The sequence below is a fragment of the Vidua chalybeata genome, assembly GCF_026979565.1.
Source record: "Vidua chalybeata isolate OUT-0048 chromosome 33 unlocalized genomic scaffold, bVidCha1 merged haplotype SUPER_33_unloc_1, whole genome shotgun sequence".
Taxonomy (NCBI): Eukaryota; Metazoa; Chordata; class Aves; order Passeriformes; family Viduidae; genus Vidua; species Vidua chalybeata.
In genome coordinates, this window is record NW_026530291.1 from 214533 (window position 1) to 240121 (window position 25589).

Here is a 25589-nt window from a genome sequence, read left to right on the forward strand (position 1 = left end):
TTGACCTCAAAAATGCAGATTTTTCAGTGACTTGACCTCAAAACCATTGAATTTTTGAGGGTAACAACCTCAAAGATGCCTTTTTGGAGGCATTTGACCACAAAAAGACCTTTTGCTTTTGATGACCAAGGACACAACATTAAATAGGTGTCTGAAGGAGGACTTTGCTCTTTAAAATCCCCTCTCAGATACCCTGCGCCTCAGGGATTGTGGGAAAATTACTCAGATTCAGCCAAAACTCCCCAAAATCAGTGACACCCCCCCCCCCCCAACTTTGAAATCAGCTGAACAAATGCTGAAATGGCCATTTTGGGGTGAAACGTGGCGGAATTGGTGTCAGCCCTGTGACATTAGAGCCCTGTGATGTCACACAACAGAACGAGGTCCAAACAGGCACTTTTTTATTGTTGGTCGCGACGCTGACGGAACCGCGCAGAGACTCCGGAGTCTCACAGCACCCTTAATGCCTCAAAAACACACGAAAAATGAGCATTTTCCTGTAAAACATCACCCCTGCGAGTTTAGCTTTTTTTTTTTAGGATTTAGGGTTGCTTTCTTTGCCCGCAGAACAATCAGGTTTGTAGGGACACAAGCCGCATTTCTAGACCGGGGGGAAAAGTGCCATTAACCCTAAATTCCATCATTTAATGCCTCGAACATTGAGCTTTGCCTGGAAGCAGGAACCCAGTCTTGGAGTGATTCCCCCGGACAGCTGCCCTCGCTCTGAGTTTTCCAAAAAAACCCTATTTTACAGGAATATTTCCCTCACTGCTCCCCAACACTTCACAAAAAGCCACTTGGGTTTATTGGCAATAAAAATCCTTAATTCTCCTCAAATCCTGTGCTGCTGGGAGGCAGCCGAGCCAGCCCGGCTTCCCCAGGAACACATTTTCTCAAATTTCTTCTCTCCTTCACCACTTTTCCTTCCAGCCTTCCAAATTCCTGCTGTTTTTTGCCTTTTTAAGCAAATAAACCCAGTTCCTGCCACTCCTCAGCTGCTTCCCACAAGGTTCCCACACCCAAAGGGTCAGGATTTAGGAGGAAAACAGATGAAAATTGAGGAGTGAGAGAGAATTCGCCCCCAATATGAACATTCTGAACAGAAATAAAACCAAATCCACCCTGAAACCTGCACAGGGAGGGAAAAAACTGAGTTAATCCAGAACAAGCATCAGGAGCTGCAGGACACGTGCTGGAGGTGCTGGAATGGCTGTAAGTGGAACAAGGTCTGGTGATTATTCCCTGAATTATTCCCACTTATCCCAAACTGGGAGGATTTGCCTCTTTTTAGCTTCATTTGATCTGTTCTGTTGAGCTTTACTGTTACTTTTTCAGCTTTGTTTTTACCTTTCCCTTCATTTTTCTGTCTTTCCCTTCACCTTTCTAGTTTTACCTTTTCCTTCATTTATTTTGGCTTCAATTTTCCCTTCCACTCCTTCCACTGTCCACTGATCAGCTGCACTGAAAAATGAAGGGGGAAAGGGAACATTTGGGGAATTTTAAAAAGAAAAATTAGAGAAATCAGGGTGTTTGATTCCAGCTAGGGAAGCTCTGCCCGGTGGCATCAGAGAAACTAAAACATGCCCCCAAAAATTCACTGGAAAAGCTCCAAATAACCACAACTGAAAACATCCTGGAAAAGCAAAATATACAAAAGCCCCCCAAAGGATTGGATAATTCCATAGAAACGTCCCCTGGACGATACAAAACCTAAAGGTGGCAGGGGAATTGGGATAAAAAGAAGCCAAAAGGATCCCTCAGCACCAATTCCTGTAGCCAGGTGAGCACTGGGAGGGGGGAAGGTGGGACCCCCCCCAGCCTGTGGGAGCTGGGAATTGTCCCCCAAAGCCTCAGAGAATTTCTTTAAGTCCTTTTTTAACAAATGAGCCCCCAAAAAAGCCCAATTGCTGGTGGTGGCTCTGCTCCTGTGGCTGCCCCGGGTCTGAGGGTTAATTCTGTTACATTTTAGGTTTGAGTTAGTTACATTTTGGAGTTAATTGACCCCTTTTCCACACACAAAAAAATCCCTTTTTCCCCCTCCTGGCTGGAGGCAGGGGTTGGCTGCCACGGCTTTGCTAAAATCGCCCGGAATGAAACCAAAATCCCCCCAGGTCCATCCACGCCCCCTCCCCATGCCCTGGGGCGGGGGTGTCCCAAAACCCCTTATGCAGGTGAAGCGTTTGGGAAGCTGGGGGAGGGTTTGCCCTAAACTGACAACTTTGGGGAATCAGACGTTTTGGGGAGGAATCTGTGGAAGCTGCAGGCCCTCAAGAGGCGCAAGAGCTGGACAGAGCCTCAGGCCCCAAATCTGCTCACGGCCCCCTCGTTCCCCTCCACCTTCACCCCTTGCAGTGGCTACAAAAGCACAAATTAGCTTAGTTTTAAAATCATTAATTAATTAGGGCCCAAACCAGGGCCCTCGGGTGTCGGCAAAGGGCAGCGAGGGACTGGAAGTGATGCCAGCCCGTCCCAGCTCTCTGGGCAGGAATGCACAACCACAATTCAACATTTAGGGGAGCCACAAGGAAAACGCCCCACGAGGAGCTGCCTGAACCTCCCGGCTCGTTCCCGCGTCACTTCCGCACCCAGATCTGCTCAAATCCCCGCGGGCGCCGAGGAAGGCCAACCGCAGAAGGATTTACTGGGACCAAAACGGGATCAAACACAATTAAATTCACTCTGGAGTCGCTGACCCTCGGGAACTGGGATTTTGCCCCAGGAGTGGCACTGGCACAGACCCTGCGGCTCGTCGTCGTTACCAGCACAAGGATTTAAGGCCGAGTCATCAAAAATCTGCATTTTACCAATCCACCCACGCTGCCAGGGGTGGTCCAAGGTCCATAGAGGCGAATTCCACGTGGGACAGGCGGTGCCGGGCGCTCTCCGACGCGGCGCTACGCGTCGGGCTGGCCTTTGTTGGTCTTCTTGAGCAGCTTCCTCAGGTTCTGGGACATGAAGTAGGGCTTTTCCGCCGAGCCGTCGTTGCGCTCCAGGTCTTCCACTGCAACGAGAAATCCCCGGCCCCGCGGCGGGGGCAGATATGGGGTTGGTGTGATGGAGGCTCCTGGGATCCTCTAACAACGATTCCCAGGTTAAACAAAGTCTCTGGGCTCGTCGTGGAATGGGATTTTTCTCTCTCTGGGAATGGCCCGCAGGGATTGAGAAGAAAGAGGAAATTTGGGTGTTTTGTTTCTCGAGGGTGAAACTTGAACAGAGCCAAGGGCAGGAGGGACCCTTTAGCTCTTCCCAACAGCTCTGGAGCCAATGCAAAGCGATTCCCCTCGTTCCAGACGCACCAATGAGGTTGGAAAATCCCAGCCGTGGAAAAACAACACCCCAAAACCAAACAAAGCCACAAAGCTCCAGGCTCGCAATGCCCAGGGGGTGTTTTGAGAGGGATTTGGATCCTTCTGGGATGGAAATGGGAGCATCAACACCATGGCTTTATCCTGGGAGGGTCTGGCTGGGAGCTGTGGCTGAGGCTGAGCCACAAGAGCTGTTTTTTTTAAAATCTTGATCATTTCTGGGCTGTCTGGAGGAGAAATCCTGACCCCCTCCCATGCCTGGAGTGAAACCCTCCAAGTCCCAGTGGCCACCAAGTCCCAATGGCCACCGGTGACGGCTCCTGCGATGGCTGGCACAGGGGACAGGGACAAGCTGGGCTAAAGCAGCGGGTGTGAAGCCAAAGCTCTGCAACCTCGCCCGGAATCCTTCAAAGTTTTGTGGTTTGCATAGAGACGGGGGGAGGAAAAGGGCGAGAAAACTGCAAGGAAAGGGGTGAGGAAAGGGCAAAGAAAGTTTCACTGCTCTTGGCTGAAGCAGACACCGAGGAAACGCCCAGAGACCAGTTTGGGGTGGCGGAACCCACTCGGCCCATCCCACAAACGTCCCTCCACGCAGGATCCCTCGTGCCAGCCATGCCAGCCTTCCCTCAGGAACAAAGATCTCTGCCTCAAAACCACGATGATCTCCAGGCACCGCGCTCCTCGCTGGGCGCTACCGGGAGCCCCAACCGACTCCGGGTGGGTTCTCTCGACGCAGGAACACGGATTTTTGGGCAGGAAGGTAGATTGGACACCATTGGGTGCTGAGGGTCGGCACCCGCCACCCTCGAAGGACTTCCAGGGGACACAGTGGCACCGCGGGAGTCGCTGCTGGGGTCAGGGGGCCGGGAGGGTCCCGCGGCCTCTGCCCGGGCGCCAGGCCCTAGCCTTGGCTATCGGCGCTTTTGGAAGGTTCTAGGTGCCCCTTCAGCAGGATCTCGCTGAGCTCGGGGGACATGTAGTAAGGCCTCTCCGGAGATCCATCGTTTCTCTCCAGATCTTCACCTTTTCCAGCCCCAGGAAGAAACAGCCGTGAAGGGGAAGAGCGAAAAGCAGTGGAGGAGCCAGGGAGAGACAGGGCGGAGGTGGAGGATGGAGAACGTGTGACCAGAGACACGGGAGGGGTGGAAAAGAAGGAAAACAGGGAGGAAAAAAAGGGAAATCGAGGTTAGTTGTAGTTAATTCCACCGAGCCCAAAACACCAAAACAGAGGGAGAGATGCAGGAGCCCACACACAGGCTGGGGGTCTCTTGCTGGAGGAGGCAGGGGAGAGCAGGTGAGAACGCAGGTGAGCAATCAGGAAAGGAAAAAGCAGGAGAAAACCACCCAGAGGGACCCCGGGATTGGGAGCAAACCCTCAGACTGGACACTCTGGGGGTGAGCCTGATGGGAGAGGGTTTTTTTTTTTTTTGCTGATACTCACAGAAGCAAAGGAAGAGGGTGTCCACGCACATGCCGTACACACTGAAGAACCCGTGGGCAATGAGGTAGGAGCCCACGATCACCGTCTGGAAGAGACACCGCACGCTGATGCCGCGGCCGGCAGAGAGCCCAGAGCCCCAGCCAGGAGCAGCAGCAGGAGGAGGAGGAGGAAAGAGCTGAATCCCACATTCCCCAGAGGAAGGAGGAGAAGTGAACAGGGCAGGACTGTTCAGAGCAGCCCAAGTGGGGACAAAAGGCCTCAGCCACCGCTGGACGGAGGCCAAAGTGGGCAGCGCAGGCGGGCACGGCGCCAACAGCAACCAACAAAGGGCTCATTGCACGGGCGACCGGGAAAACACCTCCAACAAAGGAGGTCCTTGAGGCACCGGGTGTGCGGAGGGGTTGGTGTGGGGCATCGCTGTCCTCTCTGTCTAAAGTCACCCCAAAGAGAAAGGGCAGCTCACCAGAATTGGAACCCAGTAGTAATTCAGTGGCGGCGCCGTGTCCTGGACCAGCTTTATCCGGTGGGTGAAGAAGAAGAAGGCGAGGATTCCTGGGAAAACAAGGGATGGACGAGGGTGGGCAAGATGGAAAACGGAATGGAAAGGAGCAGCTTCACAGGAGGGGTGACTTGAGTGGAGCTTTTGGGACAGCACAACCAGTGACGACAGCTGGATGCCCCGAGGAGAAACTTCCAGAACCCAGCACTTACCCACGCTTCCCACGATGAGGAGCTTCCCGAGGAAGAAGAGGAAATCCGTGACTTTATCTAACACGGCCACCCTGGAGACAAAAGAGGGATGAGCCTCCACATCCGAGTTCTGACAGGAGCAGCCAAGGCACGTGTGGCAAACAGTCTGGGGTGATTCCCCCAGGATCTCACCTGATGATGTTCCTCATCAGCAGGAAGAATGCGTTCCGGGCCGAGGTGCAGAAGTTGGTGCCGTAGATGGCGATCTGGGGCGGAAAAACCGGGCAGAGGAGAGAGAAACGGGGCTGCACTGAGTCCACCACCCAGGGGAGAGTGCAAATCCCACCCTGGAAGGGCTTTCTCATCCACTGCTGGGTCAGGCATCGCAGAGACCCAGATCTGAATACCCCCGCCCACAAAAGGTCCTCCCCAAAGCCAACAGAATGTGGCTGAAGTCAATGTTTTTCAGCCAAAAAGCCAAAAAACACCGCAAAGCTCTATGTTCCTACAGCATCAGGAGACACAATTCCCAGGGAAATCTCTGAGCTGCCCCCGTGGCAGCCCCAGCCCTTCGAGGGCATTGGTTTTGGGTGACTCTCACCATGATGTAGGCGTTCCTGTTGAGGAACTTGATGAATTTTTCCAGGCACCAGAAGCAGCACTTGAGGCAGCTCAGGAGGAACTTGGCAAACTTGTTCTCGGCGGCTGGAGGGCACAGGGAGAGGGGTCAGCACCAAAGCCAGAGGGGCCGGATCTTCCAGCAGCCACTTTAAGGTCCCTGGTGAGACTTTGTTGCCACAGTTCCCCCATCCAAGCCCTGTTCTCAGCCCCCTGGGCACCCACAGCGAGGCCCAGACTGCTCTTCCCACGCCCCCACTCGCTGTTGACATTTCCTGATGAACGGTTGCACGGCACAGAATTCCCTGGCACCAGGGCGGGCTGGCCGAGTCCCTTGGCTCCTGCCCCGGGAAACACTTCACAGCATCATGGAATGGTTTGGGTTGGAAGGGGCCTTGCAGCTCATCCCATTCCACCCCCCACCACAGGCCAACCCCGCTCATTCCCACCCCAGCCCTGGTACCTTTCAGCCGGTGGTCCAGGTACTCCAGGGTGACCCTGATGACCTGGACGATGGCCAGGACCAGCGAGCCGAAGGCCAGCGAGCCGGTGTGGTACCTAGGGATGGACCACCCCGGTTATAAAGGCACAACCTCCCAGAGCTCCCGGCCACCCTCGCGGGGACGGACGCACCGGAGCGCGCGGCCGAAGGCGGAGAAGAGCGGGAAGGCCGGCATGTCGTCGGGCTTCTTGAAGGCCCAGTAGTAGGAGGCGAAGGCACCCGCCAGCGTCACCTGGCCCAGCGCGATGACGAAGTTGGCGAGCCAGAAGAACATGAAGACGTTGAAGAACTGGAGCACGATGAGGTACTTGTGATAGGCGGTCTCACCGCCGTAGAACGCGAAGAGGCACTGGGCATCAGGGCACAGCTTGGTGACGTTGCTAGTGTTGAAGGTCTGGAGAGGACACAGGACACCGCCGGTCAACCCAGATTGACCCCCGTGGTCTCATCTCTGACAGGTTCTGAGTTTCCCGAGGTCCTCACCTCGGGCTTGCAGGTCTGCCCAGAGAACGGGCACGCGGACTCGTTGAACACCTTGTAAACAGCCTCGTTGGAGGTGGACAGGAAGCTGCGGGTCACCGTTAAGGAAAGGCCATTTTCCAAACCCAACCCTAAATCCAAACCAGGCTCCACTTCACTCTCCCCAAGCTCCCACTGCTGCTCTTCCACCCCAGGATTTGTTTTGGGTTAAACCTCAGAGATTTAAGGTGGATCCGCAAGCAGATCCTGCCCCAGGCCTGGGGAGACACTGGACTTCTGGGGAACAGGGATGCAGGGAACAGGAGGAGGATGAGGAAGAGGATGAGGAAGAGGAAAGGATACACGGCAGTGCTGGCCCAGTAGGCGATGCAGAGGCACAGCAAGAAGAAGGTGCACAAGGGGAACAGCAGCGACGACATGATGTGACCGACGGCCCTGCGAGAAGATGGTTAAACCCCGGTTAAACCCCGGTTAAACCCCAGTTAAACCCCAGTTAAACCCTGGAGCGATGGGTGCCAGCGGCTGTGGGGACGGGGACAGCCAGACCTGCTGGCCTCCTTGATGAGCGCGATGGCGATGAGGATCCTCTTGCGCAGGAAGATGAGCAGCAGGATGATCACCACCTCCAGCACGCACAGGATGATCACTGGGAGGGGAAGGGAGCCCCGGGCAGCGTGAGGGCCACCTTCGCCTTCCCCAGGGAATCCCCCACGGCACCAAAATCTCCTCCCAGGAACATCCAGCACTGCCCCATGGCTGGGCACCCAGCAAAGTCCCTACTTCACGTGGGAACAACCCAAAAACCCACTGTGACCTCCACTTCCCGTGCCCTGTCCTGGGTCCCATCCCAATTCCAGAGGAGGACGGACACTTACGGAACGCCAGCCACGTCTGCCGCAGGTGGAGGTAGACACGGAGGTCGGTCTGGAAGCCCAGGTCTGTCAGGGACACATCCGACCCTGCTTCCCCTTTTAACTTGGCATATTCCATGTAACAGTGGAAGATTCCTGCGGCAAAAAGCAGAAAATTGTCCTTTTTGCACGGGACAGGGAGAGCCGGATGCCGGCCAGGGAGGAGACAGCCGGAAGGACGCGGCGTGTGAACTTCTGCAGTGCAAATCCCACCGGAAATAGGGAAAGGAGAACGGGGAAAAGCCAGGGAGAGGCTCCCAGCCCCCTGCTCACCGTATCCCAGCACCAGGATCACCATCACGATCATCACCCACACCATGATCCCGGCCAGGAAGCGCAGCAGGACGATGAAGATCAGGCTGGCCACCATGGCAATGACGAGGCCTCTGCGGGAGGAAGGCAGCCACGTGTCACCACCCACCCTCCCACTGCGCCCCAGCATCCCCCAAAACGTGAGCACCACGGCGGGGACGGACGGGAGGGATGTCGCTGCTCGTGCTCTGCTCGGTGGAAATTGTGGGAAAGCCGGGGGCTTGTGAGAATTGTGAAATACTGGAAATCCCTGAGTTTTGCCCCATGCTCACATGATGATCCAGTACCAGGACACCGTGTAATCCTCGAAGATCTTCATGGCCAGCTGCCGGGTCTCCAGCACCACGTTGGCTTTTCTGCAAGGAAACGGGGAACGCCGATGGAGCGGGAGCCGGGGGGACCCCGAAACCAAAAAAAAATTCAACAATTCTGCACAGCAAATTCCCCGGAGCTGTCCGCACTGCCGCCCTCCACTTTTCCAACATGGGATTTTGGTGCAGGATTTCTGGCAAGCACCCGACACCTCAAACGGGCGAAGCAGCGCTAACGAAGCAGCTCTTAACGAGGGGCACTGGCCTGGGACTCACTTGGCTCCTTCCAGCAGCTCGGTGACGTTCCTGCGGCGCCCGTGGCCATCATCGTAGGTGGTCTCGTTGCCCACCATGATGACGCCCTTCTTGGCCTGGATGGCTGGGAAGCATCTCCGTGCCACTGGTGAGACAGAGGGGCTGGCTCAGCTGGGAAAACGGGAGCCCCAAACCCCCACAGGACCCCCGGAACCCCCAAACAGCCTCCGAAAAATCCCGATGGAAGCCAGCGAATCGTTAACGAGCTCCTTGCTAATTCCGGACGTACGTGGGGTGCTGGGAATGAGCATGGCCGGACACTCCTTGTCCCTCAGCACCTCGAGGGGAGCCTGGGTGGGGACAACGAGCCGGACGTCAGCGCTCCGGGTGGGAATCACCCCACGGCACGGGAACACCGACCCCACAACCCACCTTCTGCGAGTTCTTGAACTCGGGGGTGCAGAAATTCCGGTAATATTGCAGCGACGCGGCGTTCCCGAAGGCGGTCAGGTACGTCATGTACCGGTCCGGGCATTTGCTGACGCAGATCTGCACGGGAGGGGGACACGGGGGGGCTGCAGGCCCGGATTCCGTGGGGAATTTGGGGAACGCCGCGGTCCAAAAGGGGCCGGGCCGTACCTGCGTGGTCGGGCACTGGAATTCCAGCAGCACCAGCGGGCTCGCGCACTTGACGATGTCAAAGTAAAAGAGGAAAGGTTTTTTCCTGCAAAACAAACCAAAACCGCCCGGGGTTGGGGAGACCCCCGCCACGCTCCCCCGAGGAACTCGGGGTCTCTCCAGCGGCGCGTCCGGCACTCACTCGTTGGGGGTCCCCTGCTGCCCGCAGAACTGCCCGCGGCTGTCCGTGGGGTGGATCACCTTCCGGGGGTCCCCGTGGGTCCAGGCTGGGGGGCACAGGACGATGAGGCCGTGGTCGGTCACCCCCTCCTTTGCAGCCCCCAGACCCCGCAGGGCCCTGCCCGGCCCCTCCTGAGCCCCCAGGACGTACCCACGACGCCGACCACCACGTAGCCCACGATGGCCACCACCAGCAGGACGCAGCAGACGATGTCAGTGCAGCCCCTGCCGGCGGGGACAGCGAGGTTGGGGACCCTCGATTTGGGGACCCTGGGTTTCGGGACCCTCGATTCGGGGACCCTCGATTCGGGGGATTTTGGGGACACTGTGGGGCTCTGCTTACCTGTCATAGATGGGACCTTTGAAAGTCGGGTCATACTTCTGTGGCGTTCCTGTGGGGAGGAAGAGGAATGGCAATGGGGAATGGCTGGGGCGGGAGGAAGGCACTCCTCATCCTCCTCGCCCCACAGCACGCAGCAGCGAGGGAGCCAAACGCCGCCCAAAAAAAGCGTAATCAGGAGGAAAAACATCTGCGGATCCGCTTCCCGGGCTGGGAAACAACGATTCCCTTGGAAAACTCATTTCCACAGGTGGCTCTGCCCAAAAATCTCCCCAGGCTGCGGCGAGAGGGACCCGAAATCCCATGGGAACACCAGAGACACCAAATTCCATGAAAGCACCGAAGAGCTGCGGGGGCAGACCGGGGCTGGGGGCGGCGATACCGGGCCGGGGGCGGGGGGATCACCGGGAGTCCCGCCGAGCCCCGGCCCCGCCGCAGCCTCCCCGGCGCTGCGCCGCTGCTCCGCTTTATTTTTAGGGTGGGAACGGAGCCAGCGTGGGAGCGGCCCAGGGCAGGGGGGCCGGGGATTTGGGGTAGATTTTGGGGGGGTCACGGCATCCCCGTGGCGGGGACACGTTTGCTTTGGGCTGTTTTGGGGGGGAAGTTCTGGAGTTCGCTCCCTTTCCGGGGGCGGATCTCCCCCTCTCCAAACCTCCCTAAACAGCGGCGCGGGGGGGGTCAAAACCAGAACCGGGAGCGATCCCGGGACACCCCCGGGATCCCCGGGCCGCCGATCCCGGCGCCGCGGTGACGCCCCAGAACCGCCGGAGCCGGTTTGTCCCGGCGCCGGGTCCGACCGCGGCCGTCGGGCCGGTTCTGCGCCTGCCGGGGAGGGTGGCCCCAAAACCGCGGCCCCCCTCAGCCCCCCCCCCCCCCCAAAACCCGAGCACCCCCTCCCCAGCCCCCCAGAACCGCGGCTCCCCCCCTCGTGCGGGGCGCGGCCGCTTTTGCTTTCGCTTTGCTTCGCCTTTTATTGCCCCGTTTTCCGCCCATTTTGGGTTTGTTTTCCGCCTTTCCCTGCGGCCGTTTGACTCCTTCCGCGCCGAGCCGCGGGGCTCTGACCCGCGGGAAGCCCCCAAAGGTGCCCCCAAACCGCGGCGGATCCCCAAAAGAGCCCCCAGCCCGCAGCGGGAGGTGCCCCCGACCCACCGGGAACCCCGAACGGGGCCCCCCGACCTCGGGCGAGCCCCCCAAGACTCCCCCGAGCCCCGGCCGCGCTTCTGAACCCCCAAATACGCCCCCGAGCCCCCCGTCCCGTTACCGTGTTTGCCGTAGTAGTTGTCCCCGTGTCCCCCCATCCCGGCGAACCCCCGGACCCGCCGCCGTCCCCGTTCCCGTCCTCGTCCGCGCCGGGCCGGGCCGGGCTGGGCTGGGCTGGGCTGGGCAGGGCTCCGACGACCCCGCCTCCGTCACGGCCTCCCCAAAATCCGCCCTCCGGGGCACGAACGTGGCCCAAACCCCGCCCCGGAGAGCACCAGCTCCGCGGTGCACCGGGGGACACCGGGGAGAACCGGGGGGAGCGGGCACGGGCACCGGGGGGCTCCGCGGAGAACCGACTCCTGCACCGGGGGTGCTCCGGGGGGGCACCGGGGAGACCTGGCTCCGTCTCCGGGTGGCAATGAGGGGAACGGGCTGTGGCACCGGAGGGAACCCGGGGTTACCGGGGAATTCCGGCACCGGGGCAAACCGAGGAGCTCCGGTACCGGGAAGCACCGGGGCGCGGTCCGGCCCCGCCAAACCCAGTCCAGAGGTTGGGAACGGGCGGGAAATGTCCGGTTCCTGCCGGGAAAGGGCTGGCGGGCGGTGCCAGCTCCCCCCGCGGTGACGCCGGTTCCATCCCCGCCCCGGTTATATTTGGGTAAATAAATCACCGGGAGCAGCGGCGGGATCCCGGCGCCCATAGGCCGCCGGTGATGTCAGGGCTGCGGGTCCCCCCCCCCCCCGCGCACAGGGAACAAAGGCCGGGCCGGGGGGAGCCCCCGCCCGGGGAAAACGGGGGGACACCGAGGGTCCCGCCTGTCGGGGGGGGCTCCGGTGCCCGCGGGGAGGGGTCCCGGCGCTGCCTCCCGTGTCCCTCCCTCCCCCCGGTGTCGGAGCGGGCACCGGGGACACCCCCAGGACTTCCCGGGACCCCCGACCCGACCTCGAACCCCCCCGAAACAGCCCGGAGCCCCAGGAGCGCCCCCAAACCGTGCGGGGCCGCCGCCCCTGCCGCCTCCTCGGGGGTGTCCATGGGGCTGGACGGGGGTCCCCAAACGCGGGGGTCCCCAACGCGGGGGTCCCCAAACGCGGGGGTCCCTGAACCTGCGTGTCTTCAGACTTGGGGGGTTCTCAAACCCCCAAAACCAGGGGGATCCCCAAGCCTGAAGGGTCTAAAACCCCTGCGGGTCGCCAAACCTGGGGCTTCCCACGCCCGCGGGTCCCTAAACCCGAGGGGCCCCGAGCCGGGGGTCTCCAAAGCCCTGAGGGTGCCCAAAATCTGGGAGTTCCCAAAGCCGGGGGTCCCAAAGCCGGGGGTCCCAGTGCCGGGGGTTCGGGGGGAGCCCCGGGACGGGTGGGGCGTGGATGCTCGGTACCGTAATCGCCGTCCGGGTCCCTCCTGCCCGCCGGCCGGTCCATGGCGGCGGCGGCTCTGGGCGGCTCCCCCGCCGCTTCCCCGGTAGCCCCCCGGTAGCCCCCCGGTAGCCCCGGGCTGTGTCTGCGGGCGGGGCGGCTCCGGGCCCGGCCCTCAGCACCGACCCGCCCCCGGGGCCGGGCCCGGGGCCGTCCCGCCCCGCCCGGGGCTCCGGCGGGACCGGAGGATACGGCGGGGAGTGGGGGGGGGCGGGGGTCTGGAGGTGCGGGAATTCTCCAGGGTGGGGAATCTGAGGGTGCAGGGACCCCCCGAGGGGAATCCGGGGGTCTGGGGGCTTGGGGGCCACGCAGAGTGGGAGATGTTGGGATACAGAGACACCCCCCCCCCCCGCGGGGAATCTGGGGGTGCGGGGACCCCGCAGAGGGGAGGATGCGGGGGTACAGCGACCCCCCCCCCCGTGGGGGATCCGGGGGTCTGGGGGTGCAGGGACCACCCAGAGTGGGGAACCTGATGGTTGGGGGGGGTGTGGAGACCCCTCATGGGGGGCCACGGGGAGTCTGGGGGTACAGCGACCCCCAGGGTGGGGAATACAGGAGTCAGGGGCTACGGGGACCCCCCCCAAGAGGGTGATCTTGGGGGTGCAGAGACCCCCCCCCAGGGTGGGGCACCCAGATATCCAGGGGTCCCAAACCCACCCTCTTTGAACCGTCTCGGGGTCCCACCCACGCCCCCCACCCCAAAACTGTGGGGTCGGGCTGGAGGTGGCCGAAGCCCTCGTGGGGTGGCCGAGCCTGGGGGTCGCCCCCCGAGCGCCGGAGGTGGGACCCCCGCCGGGGGGAGTGGGGCTGGGCCGTCCCCTTTAAGGCCCCACGCGCCCGTGGGCGCAGCCGCTCACCTGGGCAGGTGACGGTGCCGGAGGTGACGGCGCCGCGCGGGCGCCATGGCCGCCTCCGCCCTCTTCATCCTGGACCTCAAGGGGAAGGTGAGACCCCCGCCACCACCCCAAACCCCCCGCCCCGGGGGACACGCGCCTGTCCCCTCTGTCCTTGAAGGTCAGCCAAGGTCAGTGGCGGTGACCCCCGTGACCCCGAGGATTTTGGGGGGGTGGGGGGTGCGTGCTCCACATGTGACACACCCCCCCCCCCCCCCCCCCCGCCACGACCACCCCAAACCCTGCCGGGGGTCACGCGGGTGACCGGGGTGGGGGACACCCGACTGTCCCCTCTGCCTTTGAAGGTCAACCAAGGTCAGTGGCGGTGACCCCCGTGACCCCGAGGTGGGGTGAGCGGGTTTTGGGGGGGGGGGGGGTGTCCCCATTTCTGACACCCCCCACCCCACAGCCGCTGATCAGCCGCAACTACAAGGGGGACGTGGGGCTGGGGGAGATCGAGCACTTCATGGGGGTCCTGCTGCAGCGGGAGGAGGAGGGGACCCTCACGCCCGTGCTGACCTACGGCCACGTCCACTTCCTGTGGATCAAACACGCCAACCTGTACCGTATCCTTCCGGGACCCCCCACCCCGGGACCCCCCCCCGGGACCCCCCCCCCAGCCTCGGGGACCCAGCGGTGCCCCCCTTTTCCTTAACGCCCGCAGTGGTGGCCACCACCAAGAAGAACGGGAACGCCTCCTTGGTCTTCTCCTTCCTCTACAAGGTGGTGGAGGTGAGCTGGGGGTCTCAGCGGGGGCCTGGGGGGCTGAGGACCACCTCGGGGGGGGTGACGGAGGTGCTGGGTGTGCCCACCGCCCCCCTTCCCCCCACAGGTGTTCTGCGAGTACTTCAAGGAGCTGGAGGAGGAAAGCATCCGCGACAACTTCGTCATCGTCTACGAGCTGCTGGACGAGCTGATGGACTTCGGCTTCCCGCAGACCACGGACAGCAAGATCCTGCAGGAGTGAGTGTGGGGAGGGGCCCGGGGGGCACCGGGACCCCCCCAGAGCCCCCCGGTGACGCTGTTGAGGCAGGGACGGGCGAAACGACTCGCACGATTTCAGAAAGCAAATGAGCATTTATTCAAAAGCACGTCTCTCTTTTATAGAGAATGTTGTGAACGTTAATGTTAAAATAAAAACATTTCACCTGATTGGTGCACTGGACTTGGGTCAGTGTGGGAGAACAGATCTGCAGGAAAGCAAGAAAACAGATTGTTTACATTCCTCCCGGACTTTTTCCCAGGCTGAGCCGGGGCAGAAATCTTGAAATCTTTCTCTTTTTGCCTCTGGCTGAACTGAGAACATGCACCCAGGTACATCACCCAGGAGGGGAACAAGCTGGACACGGGGAAGTCGCGCGTGCCCACCACGGTGACCAACGCGGTGTCCTGGCGCTCCGAGGGCATCCGCTACAAGAAGAACGAGGTGTTCATCGACGTCATCGAGGCGGTGAACCTGCTGGTGAGGGGCACTGGGGGGGCACGGGGGGGGGATGGAGCGGGGTGGGGGTGGGGATTGGGGGGGGGAAAGGGAGCAAGACTGCGGTGGGAATGAGGATTGGGGTGGGAATGAGGATTGGGGCAGGAAAGGGAGCAAGACTGGGGTGGGAATGAGGATTGGGGTGGGTAAGGGAGGGGGATTGGGGTGGGAAAGGGAGCAAGATTGGGGTGGGAAAGAGGATTGGGATGGAAATGAGGATTGGGGCAGGAAAGGGAGCAAGACTGGGGTGGGAAAGGGAGCAAGATTGGGGTGGGAATGAGGATTGGGGTGGGAATGAGGATTGGAGTGGGAAAGGGAGCAAGACTGGGGTGGGAATGAGGATTGGGGTGGGTAAGGGAGGGGGATTGGGGTGGGAAAGAGGATTGGGGTGGAAAAGGGATGGATACTGGGGTGGGAAAGGGAGGGGGATTGGGGTGGGAATGAGGATTGGGGTGGGAAAAGGAGCGAGACTGGGGTGGGAATGAGGATTGGGGTGGGAATGAGGATTGGGGTGGGAAAGGGATGGATATTGGGGTGGGAAAAGGACGGATATTGGGTGGGAAACAGGATTGGAGTGAGAATGAGGATTGGGGTGGGAAAGGGAGCAGGGTTGGGGTGGGAATGAGGATTGGGGTGGGAAAGGGATGGATATTGGGGTGGGAAAAGGACGGATATTGGGTGGGAAACAGGATTGGAGTGAGAATGAGGATTGGGGTGGGAAAGGGAGCAGGGTTGGGGTGGGAATGAGGATTGGGGTGGGAAAGGGAGCAGGGTTGGGGTGGGAAGGGGATGGATATTGGGGTGGGATGTGATGGGGGTTGAATAGGGATGGATAATGGGGTGGGATGTGACAGGGGCTGGGGTGGGAACGAGGACGAGGGTGGAAAAGGGATGAGGATGGGGGTGGGATGCACTGGGGACGAGGAAGGTGATGGTGACGGGGCTAACAGTGAGGACGGGGGTGAGGATGGGGCTGAGGGCCAGGGTGGAGCAGCTCCCAGCCGGGCCGTGCCCGCAGGTGAGCGCCAACGGCAGCGTGGTGCTCAGCGAGGTGGTGGGCACCATCAAGCTGAAGGTTTTCCTGTCGGGAATGCCGGAGCTGCGCCTGGGCCTCAACGACCGCGTCCTCTTCGAGCTCACGGGCCGTGAGTGCCGGGGTGGGGGGCTCGGCCCCGTTCCCCCCACCCCATCCCTCCTGAGCCCCCCGCTCCCTTCCAGGGGGGAAGAACAAGTCGGTGGAGCTGGAGGACGTGAAGTTCCACCAGTGTGTCCGTCTGTCCCGCTTCGACAACGACCGCACCATCTCCTTCATCCCCCCCGACGGCGACTTCGAGCTCATGTCCTACCGCCTGCACACCCAGGTGGGGACCCCTGTGGGGCTGGGACCCCCTTCTGGGGGCTGCAAACCCGGGCTGGGGGCTGCAAACACGGGCTGGGGGCTGCAAACCTGGGCTGGGGGCTGCAAACCTGGGCTGGGGGCTGTAAACCTGGGCTGGGGGCTGCAATCCTGGGCTGGGGGCTGCAAACCCGGGCTGGGGGCTGCAAACCCGGGCTGGGGGCTGCAAACCTGGTGTGGGGGCTGTAAACCTGGTCTGGGGGCTGCAATCCCACTCTGGGGGCTGCAAACCCGGGCTGGGGGCTGCAAACCCACTCTGGGGGCTGCAAACCTGGTGTGGGGGCTGTAAACCTGGTCTGGGGGCTGCAATCCCACGCTGGGGGCTGCAAACCCACTCTGGGGGCTGCAAACCCACCCTGGGGCTTCGGGGCCACAGTCTGAGGGGCTGGGACCCTTTTCCCTGGGGTTGTGACCCCTCTCCGTGTGTCCAGCACCTCTGTCCGTGTGGCCAGGACCCCTCCTGGGGTGACAGGGACACCTGGGGACCCCCAGGGGCCTCCAGGGGTGACCCCTGTGCCCCCCCCCCCTCCAGGTGAAGCCGCTCATCTGGATCGAGTCCATCATCGAGAAGTTCTCCCACAGCCGGGTGGAGATCATGGTCAAGGTGAGCCCGGGCGTCCCCCCCGCCCCTCGGGGACCCCCAGCCAGCCCCTGCCACCCCCCCCTGTGTGTCCCCTCCAGGCCAAGGGCCAGTTCAAGAAGCAGTCGGTGGCCAACGGGGTGGAGATCTCGGTGCCGGTGCCCAGCGACGCCGACTCCCCGAAATTCAAGACCACGGTGGGGTCGGCGCGGTACCTGCCCGAGAGGAACGTGGTCATCTGGAGCATCAAGTCCTTCCCCGTGAGCAGCCCGGCCTGGGGACCCCCGACCCCTATCCAGCCCCTGTCCCCCCATCCTGGGACCCCCCAACCCCTGTCCCCCCATCCTGGGACCCCCCAACCCCTGTCCCCCCATCCCGGCGACCCCCCCCAGCCCCTGTCCCCCCATCCTGGGACCCCCCAGCCCCTATCCAGCCCCTGTCCCCCCATCCTGGGACCCCCCAGCCCCTATCCAGCCCCTATCCCCCCATCCCGGGAATCCCCCAAACCCTATCCAACCCCTGTCCCCCCATCCCAGCGACCCCCCCCAGCCCCTGTTCCCCCATCCCGGGGACCCCCCAGCCCCTGTTCCCCCATCCCGGGGACCTCCCAACCCCTGTCCCCCCATCCCGGGGACCCCCCAGCCCCTGTTCCCCCATCCTGGGACCCCCCAACCCCTGTCCCCCCATCCCGGGGACCCCCAGCCCCTGTCCTGGGGTGTCCCCCACCCCCTATTCCAGGCTCTCCCCCTCTCCTTGTCCCCCCATCCTGGGCTGTCCCCCTGTGTGTCCCCCCCCCCCACCCCCAGTTCGGGGGTGGCCGCGGGGGTCCCCACGAGCCGCTGCGGGGTCGCAGGGGGGGAAGGAGCACCTGATGCGTGCTCACTTCGGGCTGCCCAGCGTGGAGAAGGAGGAGGAGGAGGGGCGGCCGCCCATCGCCGTCCGCTTCGAGATCCCCTATTTCACCGTCTCGGGCATCCAGGTGCCCCGGGGGGCTCGGGAGGGGTCCCCGGGGGGCTCGGGAGGGGTCCCCGGGGGGGCCGCAGTGCCGGGGAGAGGGGACAGGATGAGGGAGGGCAGTGGGGTCTCGGTGGGGGGGGTTGGGGTCCCTGGGAGGGGGCCCGGGAGGTTTGGGGACAGGATGAGGGTGGGACATGCAGAGTCCGGGGGTCTGGGGTCTCCACGAGGGGATCCCGAGGATGGGGGGGGGGGGGGGACGACTCTGGGGTTTTTTGGGGTGGGGGTAACTCCCCAGGTGCCCCCCAGGTGCGGTACATGAAGATCATCGAGAAAAGCGGGTACCAGGCGCTGCCCTGGGTGCGCTACATCACCCAGAGCGGGGGTGAGTCGGGACCCCCACCCGGGACCCCCACCCGGGACCCCCAAATCCCCCTGGGACCCCCAAATCCCCCTGGGACCCCCAGCCCCGGCCCCCCACCTCACCTCCTCTCTCTGTTCTTGCAGATTACCAGATCCGCACCAGCTGAGGGGGGGTCTCCCATGGACCCCCCGACCCCCATGGACCCCCCCCCGTCTCCATTCCCCCCCATGCCCACCCCCCTCCTCCTGTGCCCCAATAAAGATGGAGCTGAGGCCGCGTCCCGCTGGTCTGGGGGGTCTCGAGTGGGGGGATCCTGGCTCCAGTTTGGGGGTCCCGGGTGAGAGGGGCGATGTGGGGTGGGGGCTGCAGAGGAGCGCGGTGGGCCCCACCCGCCTCTTTGGGCGCCGTTGCCCTTTTAAAGAGCGAGAAGGGGCGGGGCTGACCGGCCGGGGGAGGGGCGGGGCGCTCCTGTCACGTGGCGGCGGATCCGGAAGTGCCGGGCGGTCACGTGGGCGGCCATGGCGGAGCCCAAGCTCCGCGTGAACGCGGCGTTCGCGGAGCGCTACGGGCGGTACCGGCGGCGGGAGGAGCTGCAGCGCCGTGAGACACCGGGAGCGGGGCCGGGAACGGGGGGAACCGGGAAGGAGGAGCTGCGGGAACGGGGCCGGGAACGGGGCCGGGAACGGGGCCGGGAACGGGGGGAACCGGGCGGGAGGAGCTCCGGGAACGGGGCCGGGAACGGGGCCGGGAACGGGACGGACCGGGCGGGAGGAACTGCGGGGACGTGAGACACCGGGAACGGGGCCGGGAACGGGGGGAACCGGGAAGGAGGAGCTGCGGGACCGGGAACGGGGCCGGGAACGGGGCCGGGAACGGGACGGACGGGGAGGGAGGAGCTGCGGGGACGTGAGACACCGGGAACGGGGGGAACAGGGAGGGAGGAGCTGCGGGACCGGGAACGGGGCCGGGAAGGGGACGGACCGGGAGGGAGGAGCTGCGGGGACGTGAGACACCGGGAGCGGGGCCGGGAGCGGGGGGAACCGGGAGGGACCGGGCGGTACCGGCAGCGAGAAGAGCTGCAGCGCCGTGAGACACCGGGAACGGGAGCGGGAGGGACCGGGCGGGAGGAGCCGCGGGGCCGGGAACGGGGGGGGTACCGGGAGGGAGCGGGAGGAGCCGCAGCGCCGTGAGACACCGGGAACGGGGAAAACGGCACAGGGAACGGGATGGGGGTGGGGGGAACAGGACAGGGACCGGGAATGGGCCCGGGAACGGGACGGGCGCTCGGGAGGAACCGGTGCCCCCCCCCCTCCCCGCGGTGCTGAGCGGCGCCGGTGCCCCCCGGCAGTGCGGGACCGTTACGGCGACACCGCGGACAGCGGCGACAGCGACAGCGACAGCTCCGAGTCCAGCGGGGACCATGTGGTGAGTGGGGGGAGGGGAGGTCCCGGGGGGGGGGGGGGTCCCGGAGCCCCCCCCCTGACCCCCCCCCGGCCCCGCCGCCAGGCCCGGGACCCCCGGCAGGAGCGGGAGTTCTACCGGACGCTGGCGCTGCTCAAGACCCGCGACCCCCGCATTTACCGGGAGGACACCACGTTCTTCACCCGCCCAGGTACCGGCGGGGGGGGGGTCCCCAAAACCCGGGGGTGGGGGGGGGGCACCCAAAACTCATCTCGGCCCCTCCCAGAATCCGAGGAGGAGGAGGAGGAGGAGGAGGAGGGGGAGGAAGAGCGGCCGGCCAAGCCGATGTTCCTGAAGGATTACGAGCGGAAGGTGGTGCTGGAGAAGGAAGGGTGAGGAGGGGGCTTTTGGGTGGGGGAGGGGGATTTTGGGGGGTCCTGAGCCCCCCCCCGGGGTGACCTGACCGTCCAACCCCCCCTCCTCGCCCTGCAGCAAATACGTGGACGAGGAGGATGAGGAGGATGAGGAGGCGGCGGCCAGGAGGAGGAAGGTGAGGGGAGGGGAGGGCTGAGCCCCCCCAAAAAATTCCCTGTGACCCCCCCCAAAATCCCTGAGAACCCAAAAATCCTTGAGATCCCCAAAAATCCCCATGAGCCTCACAAAAATCCCTGTGACCCCCCCAAAAATCCCTGTGACCCCCCCAAAAATCCCCATGGCCCCCCAAAAAACCCCTGTGACCCCCCAAAAAAACCCTTGTGACCCCAAAAATCCCTGTGACCTCCCCAAAAATCCCCTTGACCCCCCAAAACCCTTCCCCCCCCAGGCCGAGGCCTCCCAGAGCTACGTGGAGGAGCAGCGGGCGCTGAAGGAGAGGTGAGGGGGGGGGGTCCTGCGGTTTGGGGGGGCTCTGGGATTTTGGGGGGGGGGTCTTCGGCACCAGGGGGTGACCCTGGACCTCCCCCCGCAGCTTCCGAGCCTTCGTGGCCGACAGCGAGGAGGAGGAGGAGGGGGGGGGAGGGGCCCTGCTCCGGCCGCGGGATCGGTCCCGGGAGGAGAAGGTGAGGGGGGGGCTGGGGGTCCTGGGGAGGTTTGGGGGAGGGGTCCCAGGTGAGGTTTGGGGGTCCCAGGGGGTCCCAGGTGAGGTTTGGGGGTCCCTGGGAGATTTGGGGGAATCCCTGGGGAGGTATGGGGGACCCAGGGGGGGTCTCAGGGAGGTCTGGGGGTCCCGGGGGGTCCCTGGAGAGGTTTGGGGGGGGGTCCCAGGGAGGTCTGGGGGTCCCACACTGACCCCCTTTGCCCCCCCAGGCTCAGGAGGAGGAGCAGTACCTGGGGGGTGTTGGGGGTCTCAGGGAGGTTTGGGGGTCCCAGGGAGGTTTGGGGGGTCCCGGGGGATCCCAGGGAGGTTTGGGGGTCCTGAGGAGGTTTGGGGGGGTCCCGGGGGGGTCTGGGGGTCCCGCACTGACCCCCTTTGCCCCCCCAGGCTCAGGAGGAGGAGCAGTACCTGGGGGGTGTTGGGGGTCTCAGGGAGGTCTGGGGGTCCCGGGTGGTTCTGGGGAGGTTTGGGGGTCCTGAGGAGGTTTGGGGGTCCCAGGTGGTTCTGGGGAGGTTTGGGGGTCCCGGGGAGGTCTGGGGGGTCCCGGGGAGGTCTGGGGGTCCCGCACTGACCCCCTTTGCCCCCCCAGGCTCAGGAGGAGGAGCAGTACCTGCTCTGGCTGCGGGGCCAGGCCGAGGCCCCCCCGGAGCCGCTGCAGGACCTGGTGAGGGGCTGGGGGGGGCTCTGGGGGGGTGGGATTGGGGGGGGGGGGACAGGGGGGCGACCCCCAGCTCTGATCCCCCCCCCAGGAGCCCCTGCAGAAGTTCTGGTCGGACCCGGCGCTGGAGCCGGGCGAGCGATTCCTGCGCGATTACCTGCTGGGCAACGGCTGCGGGCAGCACCGGGACGAGGAGGAGGAGGAGGGGGACGAAGGGTGAGCGGGACCCCCAGACCCCTCCCCATCACAGCTGGAGCGCCCCCAGACCCCCTGGAGACCCCCAAACCCCCTGCAGCCCCCCCAGACCATCCCCACTCCTCCCCCGGACACCGCCTGGGACCAGGGGGAGCCGCTCCTGGAGCAGCCACAGGATGAGGAGTGGGGACCCCCTGGGACCCCCCCAGACCCCCCAGTGACCCCCCTGGACCCCCCAGTGACCCCCCCCGACCCCCCAGATCGGCCCTGCCCGCCCTGGAGGACTCCTCGGACGAGGGGGAGCAGTTCCTGGAGCGGCAGCAGGAGTTCGAGCGCCGGCACAATTTCCGCTTCGAGGAGCCGGGAGCGGCTCAGGTGGGGGGGAGGGAGGGAATTTGGGGGGTAAAAATCGGGGGGCAGGAATTGGGGAAGGGGTGAAGGTTTAGGGGGGTAGGGAGGGGATTCACGGGGTGGAATTTGGGGGTCCCTGATCTGTTTTACCCCCCTAGATCCAGACGTTCCCACGCCACACTCCCGATTTGAGGAGGGCTGGTGGGGGGGTACACTCCCCATTTTGGGGGGCTGGTCCTGGGGCACATTCCCTGTTTTGGGGAGCTGGTTTGGGGGGCACACTCCCCATTTTGGGGGGCACACTCCCAGTTTTGGGGGGGGTATTTTGGGGGCACATTCCCTGTTTTTGGGGGTGTGATTTTGGGGGCACACTCCCCGTTTCTGGGGGCACACTCCCCATTTTGGGGGGCTGATTTTTTGGGGGCACACTCCCCGTTTTGGGGGCAGCTCTGGGGGTCCCTAACCCTTTCCCCCCCCCCCCTCCAGATCCAAACCTTCCCACGCCACATCCCCACCTCGGTGCGGCGCCGCGACGAGCGGCGCAAGGAGAAGCGGGAGCAGATCCGGGAGAGGAAGAGGAAGGTGAGGAAGAGCCCGGGCGGGTTTGGGGGGGGTCCTGGGCTGCCCCCCACGCCTCCCACCACCCCTTTTTTTCCCCCCCCCCCCCAGGAACGGGCCCGGCGCAGGGAGGAGCTGAAGCAGCTGAAGAACCTGAAGCGGCAGGAGCTGGCCGCCCGCATCGCCCGCATCCGCGACGCCTCCGGCTCCGACGCCTTCGGCCTCACCGACTCCCTGCTCCAGGAGGATTTCGACCCCGCCCGCCACGACCGGCTCATGGCCGTGGGTGCCCCGGCTGAGCCCCCCACCCCCCGGACCCCCCCCGGAGCCCCCCCCGGTCCCCGCTGAGCCCCCTTTTCCTCCCGGCAGGAGTGGTTCGGGGAGGAATACTACGGCCGGGGGGAGGAGGAGAAGCCGCAGTTTGAGGAGGAGGAGGGGCTGGAGGGTGAGTGGGGGGGGGGGGGGGGGGGTCGCGGTGGGGGCGGGGGGTGGTGGTGTCCCCCTCCCCTCGTTCCCAGTGTCACTGTGTCGCCCCCCCCCCAATAATCCTGCAGATGATTGGAACTGGGACGCCTGGACGGGGCGGGAGGAGGAGCCGCACTGCGAGGACCCCGACTTCGTGGTGAGGAGGAAGAGGAGGAGGAGGAGGAGGAGGAGACCCCCCCCCAATTGAATGAGACCCCCCCCTCAAAGCTGTTCCCCCCCCCTCACCCTTGGAATGAGCCCCCCCCCCAGAGCTGAGGCCGGGCAGAACCCAGCACAGGGATATTGGGGGGGGGGGGGGGGGTTCCGGATTGGGGGGTGCAGCCCCCTCCCCGCTGACCCCTCCCCCACAGATGGACGCCGATTACGTCCCCGAGCCCCCCCCCGACCCCGCGGCCCCCCCGGGCCGGGCCCCCCCCGAGGTGACCTTCGGGAAGAGGCGGCGGCGGACGCGGTTCCGGGAGGCCCTGGAGAGGGAGAAGCCCCCGTTCGACCCCGGTGAGCAACGGGACCCTGAGACCCCCCCCCACAGACCCCAAAATCCTTGGGACAACACCCCCAAAATCCCAATAATCCCCCAAACCCTGATCTCCCCCAAAATCCTCATTCCCCCCCCAAAATCCTGATCTCCCCCCAAAATCCATGAGCCCCAAATCCCTGTGTCCCCCCCCAAGAACGCCCCAAACCCAACTCAGGACCCCTCAAACCCCTCCTGGCGCCCCCAAACCCCTCTGGGACCCCCCCAAAACCTTCTGGGACTCCTCCTGGGACCCACCTTGGACCCCTCAAACCCCTCCTGGTCCCCCCAAAACCTTCTGGGACTCCTCCTGGGACCCACCTTGGACCCCCCAAACCCCCCCGGGACCTCCCCCAGGACCCCCCAAACCCCTCCTGGTGCCACCCAAATCCCTCCCGGGACCCCCTAAACCCTCCTGGGACCCCCCAGACCCCTCCTGGGACCCCCCAGACCCCTCCTGGGACCCCACAAGCCCCCCTGGGACCCCCCAGACCCCTGGGACACCCCCCAGGACCCCCCAAACGCCTCCTGGCACCCTGCACACCCCCCTTTGACCCCCCCAAACCCCCCTGGGACCTCCCCCAGGATGCCCCAAACACTTCCTGGTGCCCCCCAAACCCTCCCAGAACCCCCGAGACCCCCCGGGACCTCCCCCAGGACCCCCCAAACCCCTCCTGGTGTCACCCAAACCCCTCCTGGGACCCCCTAAACCCCCCCGGGACCCCCCAGACCCCTCCTGGGACCCCCCCAAACCCCCCCAGGCCCCCCCAGAGCTGCCCATCCCCGCAGCCTCCGGCCCCTTCGAGCAGTACCTGGACGAGTTCTACGGCCTCGACTTCGAGGACATGGTCGGGGACCTCCCCTGCCGCTTCAAGTACCGCCGGGTGCTGCCCTGCGACTTCGGCCTCACCACGGACGAGGTAAAACCCCCCCGACCCCCCGGGACCCCTCTGGGGGCGCTGGGACCCCCCCAAACCTTCCCCCCACCCCGTGTCCCCCCCCAGATCCTGGCGGCCGACGACAAAGAGCTGAACCGCTGGTGCTCCCTGCGCAAGACCTGCATGTACCGGTGAGGGGGGGGGGCTCTGGGGGGGTCCCGGGTGCCCCCCGGGATTTGGGGGGGGGGGCTCACGGACCCCTCCCCTCGCAGCTCGGAGCAGGAGGAGCGGCAGGACCAGGCCAATTACAGCCGGCGGGCGCAGAACCTCAGCAAGAAGCACCAGATCCTGAGATCCCTCGTGGCTGAGTACGGGGCTGGGGGGGGGGGGGGGGTCTCGGGAAGGGTTTTTGGGGTGTTCACACCTCCCCCGACCCCCCCTCATCATCGTCATCACAGCCCCGAGGAGGTGGAGGCGGCGCCGGCGAAGCCGAAATTTGGGAAGAAACGCCGGGAGAAGAGGAAGCGCCTGGAGGAGGCGGAAAAAGGGGAGCCCCCCGTGGCCCCCCCCGCGGCCCCCCAAAACCCCGGGGGTCCCCGGCGCCGGGGGGGGGCCCCCCTGGGCGCGGCCGTGCGTTTGGGGGGCCGGGAGTTCAGCGGGAAGAGGCTGGAAGCCTTCGGCCTCAACCCCCGCAGGCTCCGGTTCCGGCAGCTCCGGCGGCAGCGGGGAAAGGAGGCGGGGGGGAAAGGTGGGGAGCCCCCGGAGAAACCCCGGAAAAACCCCGGGAACACCGGGAAAAACCCTGGGAACACCGGGAAAAATGCTGGGAGCACCGAGAAAAACCCTGGGAAAAACGCTGGGAGCACCGGGAAAACAGCAGCCATCAATGGGAAAAAACAGAAACGCAGGAAAAACGCCCCAAACCCGCAGGAAAACACCTGAAACCCCTGGGAAAAAACCTGGAACTCCCGGGAAAAAACCTGGAACTCCTGGAGAAATACCTGAAACCCCCAGGAAAGCATCTGGAACCCCCGGGAAAAAACCTGGAACTCCCGGAGAAATACCTGAAACCCCCAGGAAAGCATCTGGAACCCCCGGGAAAACACCAGAACCACCTCGAAAAGCTCCAGAAGTTCTGGAGAAGCACCAGAA

The 25589-nt window shown here is 64.2% G+C and overlaps 3 protein-coding genes and 1 long non-coding RNA gene across 8 annotated transcripts; 3 read left to right on the forward strand and 1 right to left on the reverse strand.

Annotated features, from left to right (window-relative positions):
- Positions 1-384: 384 nt before the first annotated feature.
- On the reverse strand, positions 385-12732 carry SLC44A2 (solute carrier family 44 member 2). 4 transcript variants are annotated; one of them, XM_053933018.1, is made up of 22 exons: positions 12600-12730; positions 10027-10075; positions 9835-9908; positions 9646-9730; positions 9465-9549; positions 9258-9374; positions 9115-9175; positions 8847-8970; positions 8532-8615; positions 8221-8333; positions 7912-8043; positions 7583-7682; positions 7379-7471; positions 7040-7124; positions 6688-6950; positions 6518-6612; positions 6038-6141; positions 5629-5702; positions 5458-5528; positions 5210-5298; positions 4747-4831; positions 385-3001 (listed from the first exon to the last, which is right to left on the reverse strand). In XM_053933018.1, exons 1-22 carry the CDS (start codon positions 12640-12642, stop codon positions 2895-2897), a joined length of 2133 nt encoding a protein of 710 aa, XP_053788993.1. In that variant the 5' UTR covers positions 12643-12730; the 3' UTR covers positions 385-2894. The 4 variants fall into 4 exon arrangements, with proteins under 4 accessions (XP_053788993.1, XP_053788994.1, XP_053788991.1 ...); XM_053933019.1 differs by lacking the exon at positions 12600-12730 and adding an exon at positions 11285-12563; XM_053933016.1 differs by having other exon boundaries at positions 2910-4328; positions 12600-12732.
- LOC128782613 (uncharacterized) lies at positions 9247-10603 on the forward strand. Its single transcript, XR_008428859.1, has 3 exons — positions 9247-9335; positions 9782-9928; positions 10154-10603. It is a non-coding gene; the product is annotated as an uncharacterized LOC128782613 (long non-coding RNA).
- A 462-nt stretch (positions 12733-13194) lies between the features above and the next one.
- Positions 13195-18581, forward strand: AP1M2 (adaptor related protein complex 1 subunit mu 2). Of its 2 annotated transcripts, none has more exons than XM_053933022.1 (12): positions 13195-13844; positions 13939-14095; positions 14194-14261; positions 14362-14492; positions 14844-14991; positions 16028-16154; positions 16228-16370; positions 16938-17009; positions 17087-17245; positions 17839-17964; positions 18249-18324; positions 18447-18581. In XM_053933022.1, exons 2-12 carry the CDS (start codon positions 13996-13998, stop codon positions 18467-18469), a joined length of 1173 nt encoding a protein of 390 aa, XP_053788997.1. In that variant the 5' UTR covers positions 13195-13844; positions 13939-13995; the 3' UTR covers positions 18470-18581. The 2 variants fall into 2 exon arrangements, with proteins under 2 accessions (XP_053788997.1, XP_053788996.1); XM_053933021.1 differs by having other exon boundaries at positions 13195-13580.
- A 227-nt stretch (positions 18582-18808) lies between these two features.
- KRI1 (KRI1 homolog) lies at positions 18809-25546 on the forward strand. Its single transcript, XM_053933076.1, has 19 exons — positions 18809-18903; positions 19652-19728; positions 19810-19915; positions 19991-20096; positions 20197-20254; positions 20528-20577; positions 20672-20762; positions 21387-21461; positions 21547-21671; positions 21911-22025; positions 22488-22583; positions 22671-22841; positions 22929-23004; positions 23114-23181; positions 23396-23540; positions 24349-24479; positions 24564-24628; positions 24710-24805; positions 24896-25546. Exons 1-19 carry the CDS (start codon positions 18822-18824, stop codon positions 25377-25379), a joined length of 2217 nt encoding a protein of 738 aa, XP_053789051.1. The 5' UTR covers positions 18809-18821; the 3' UTR covers positions 25380-25546.
- Positions 25547-25589: the final 43 nt, after the last annotated feature.

What these genes read in the sequence shown, in the direction of transcription:
- KRI1 (XM_053933076.1), top strand. Translation starts at nt 18,822, where the DNA reads ATGGCGGAGCCCAAGCTCCGCGTGAACGCGGCGTTCGCGGAGCGCTAC. An exon ending in GCGGGAGGAGCTGCAGCGCC is followed by an intron (nt 18,904 to 19,651) that starts GTGAGACACCGG and finishes GCCCCCCGGCAG; the next exon opens with TGCGGGACCGTTACGGCGAC. An exon ending in TCGGCCTCACCACGGACGAG is followed by an intron (nt 24,480 to 24,563) that starts GTAAAACCCCCC and finishes GTCCCCCCCCAG; the next exon opens with ATCCTGGCGGCCGACGACAA.
- AP1M2 (XM_053933021.1), top strand. Translation starts at nt 13,539, where the DNA reads ATGGCCGCCTCCGCCCTCTTCATCCTGGACCTCAAGGGGAAG. An exon ending in TCCTGGACCTCAAGGGGAAG is followed by an intron (nt 13,581 to 13,938) that starts GTGAGACCCCCG and finishes CCCACCCCACAG; the next exon opens with CCGCTGATCAGCCGCAACTA. An exon ending in CCTACCGCCTGCACACCCAG is followed by an intron (nt 16,371 to 16,937) that starts GTGGGGACCCCT and finishes CCCCCCCTCCAG; the next exon opens with GTGAAGCCGCTCATCTGGAT.
- SLC44A2 (XM_053933016.1), bottom strand. Translation starts at nt 12,642, where the DNA reads ATGGACCGGCCGGCGGGCAGGAGGGACCCGGACGGCGATTACG. An exon ending in TCCTGGTACTGGATCATCAT is followed by an intron (nt 8,334 to 8,531) that starts GTGAGCATGGGG and finishes TTCCTCCCGCAG; the next exon opens with AGGCCTCGTCATTGCCATGG. An exon ending in GCCTTCGGCCGCGCGCTCCG is followed by an intron (nt 6,613 to 6,687) that starts GTGCGTCCGTCC and finishes GTCCATCCCTAG; the next exon opens with GTACCACACCGGCTCGCTGG.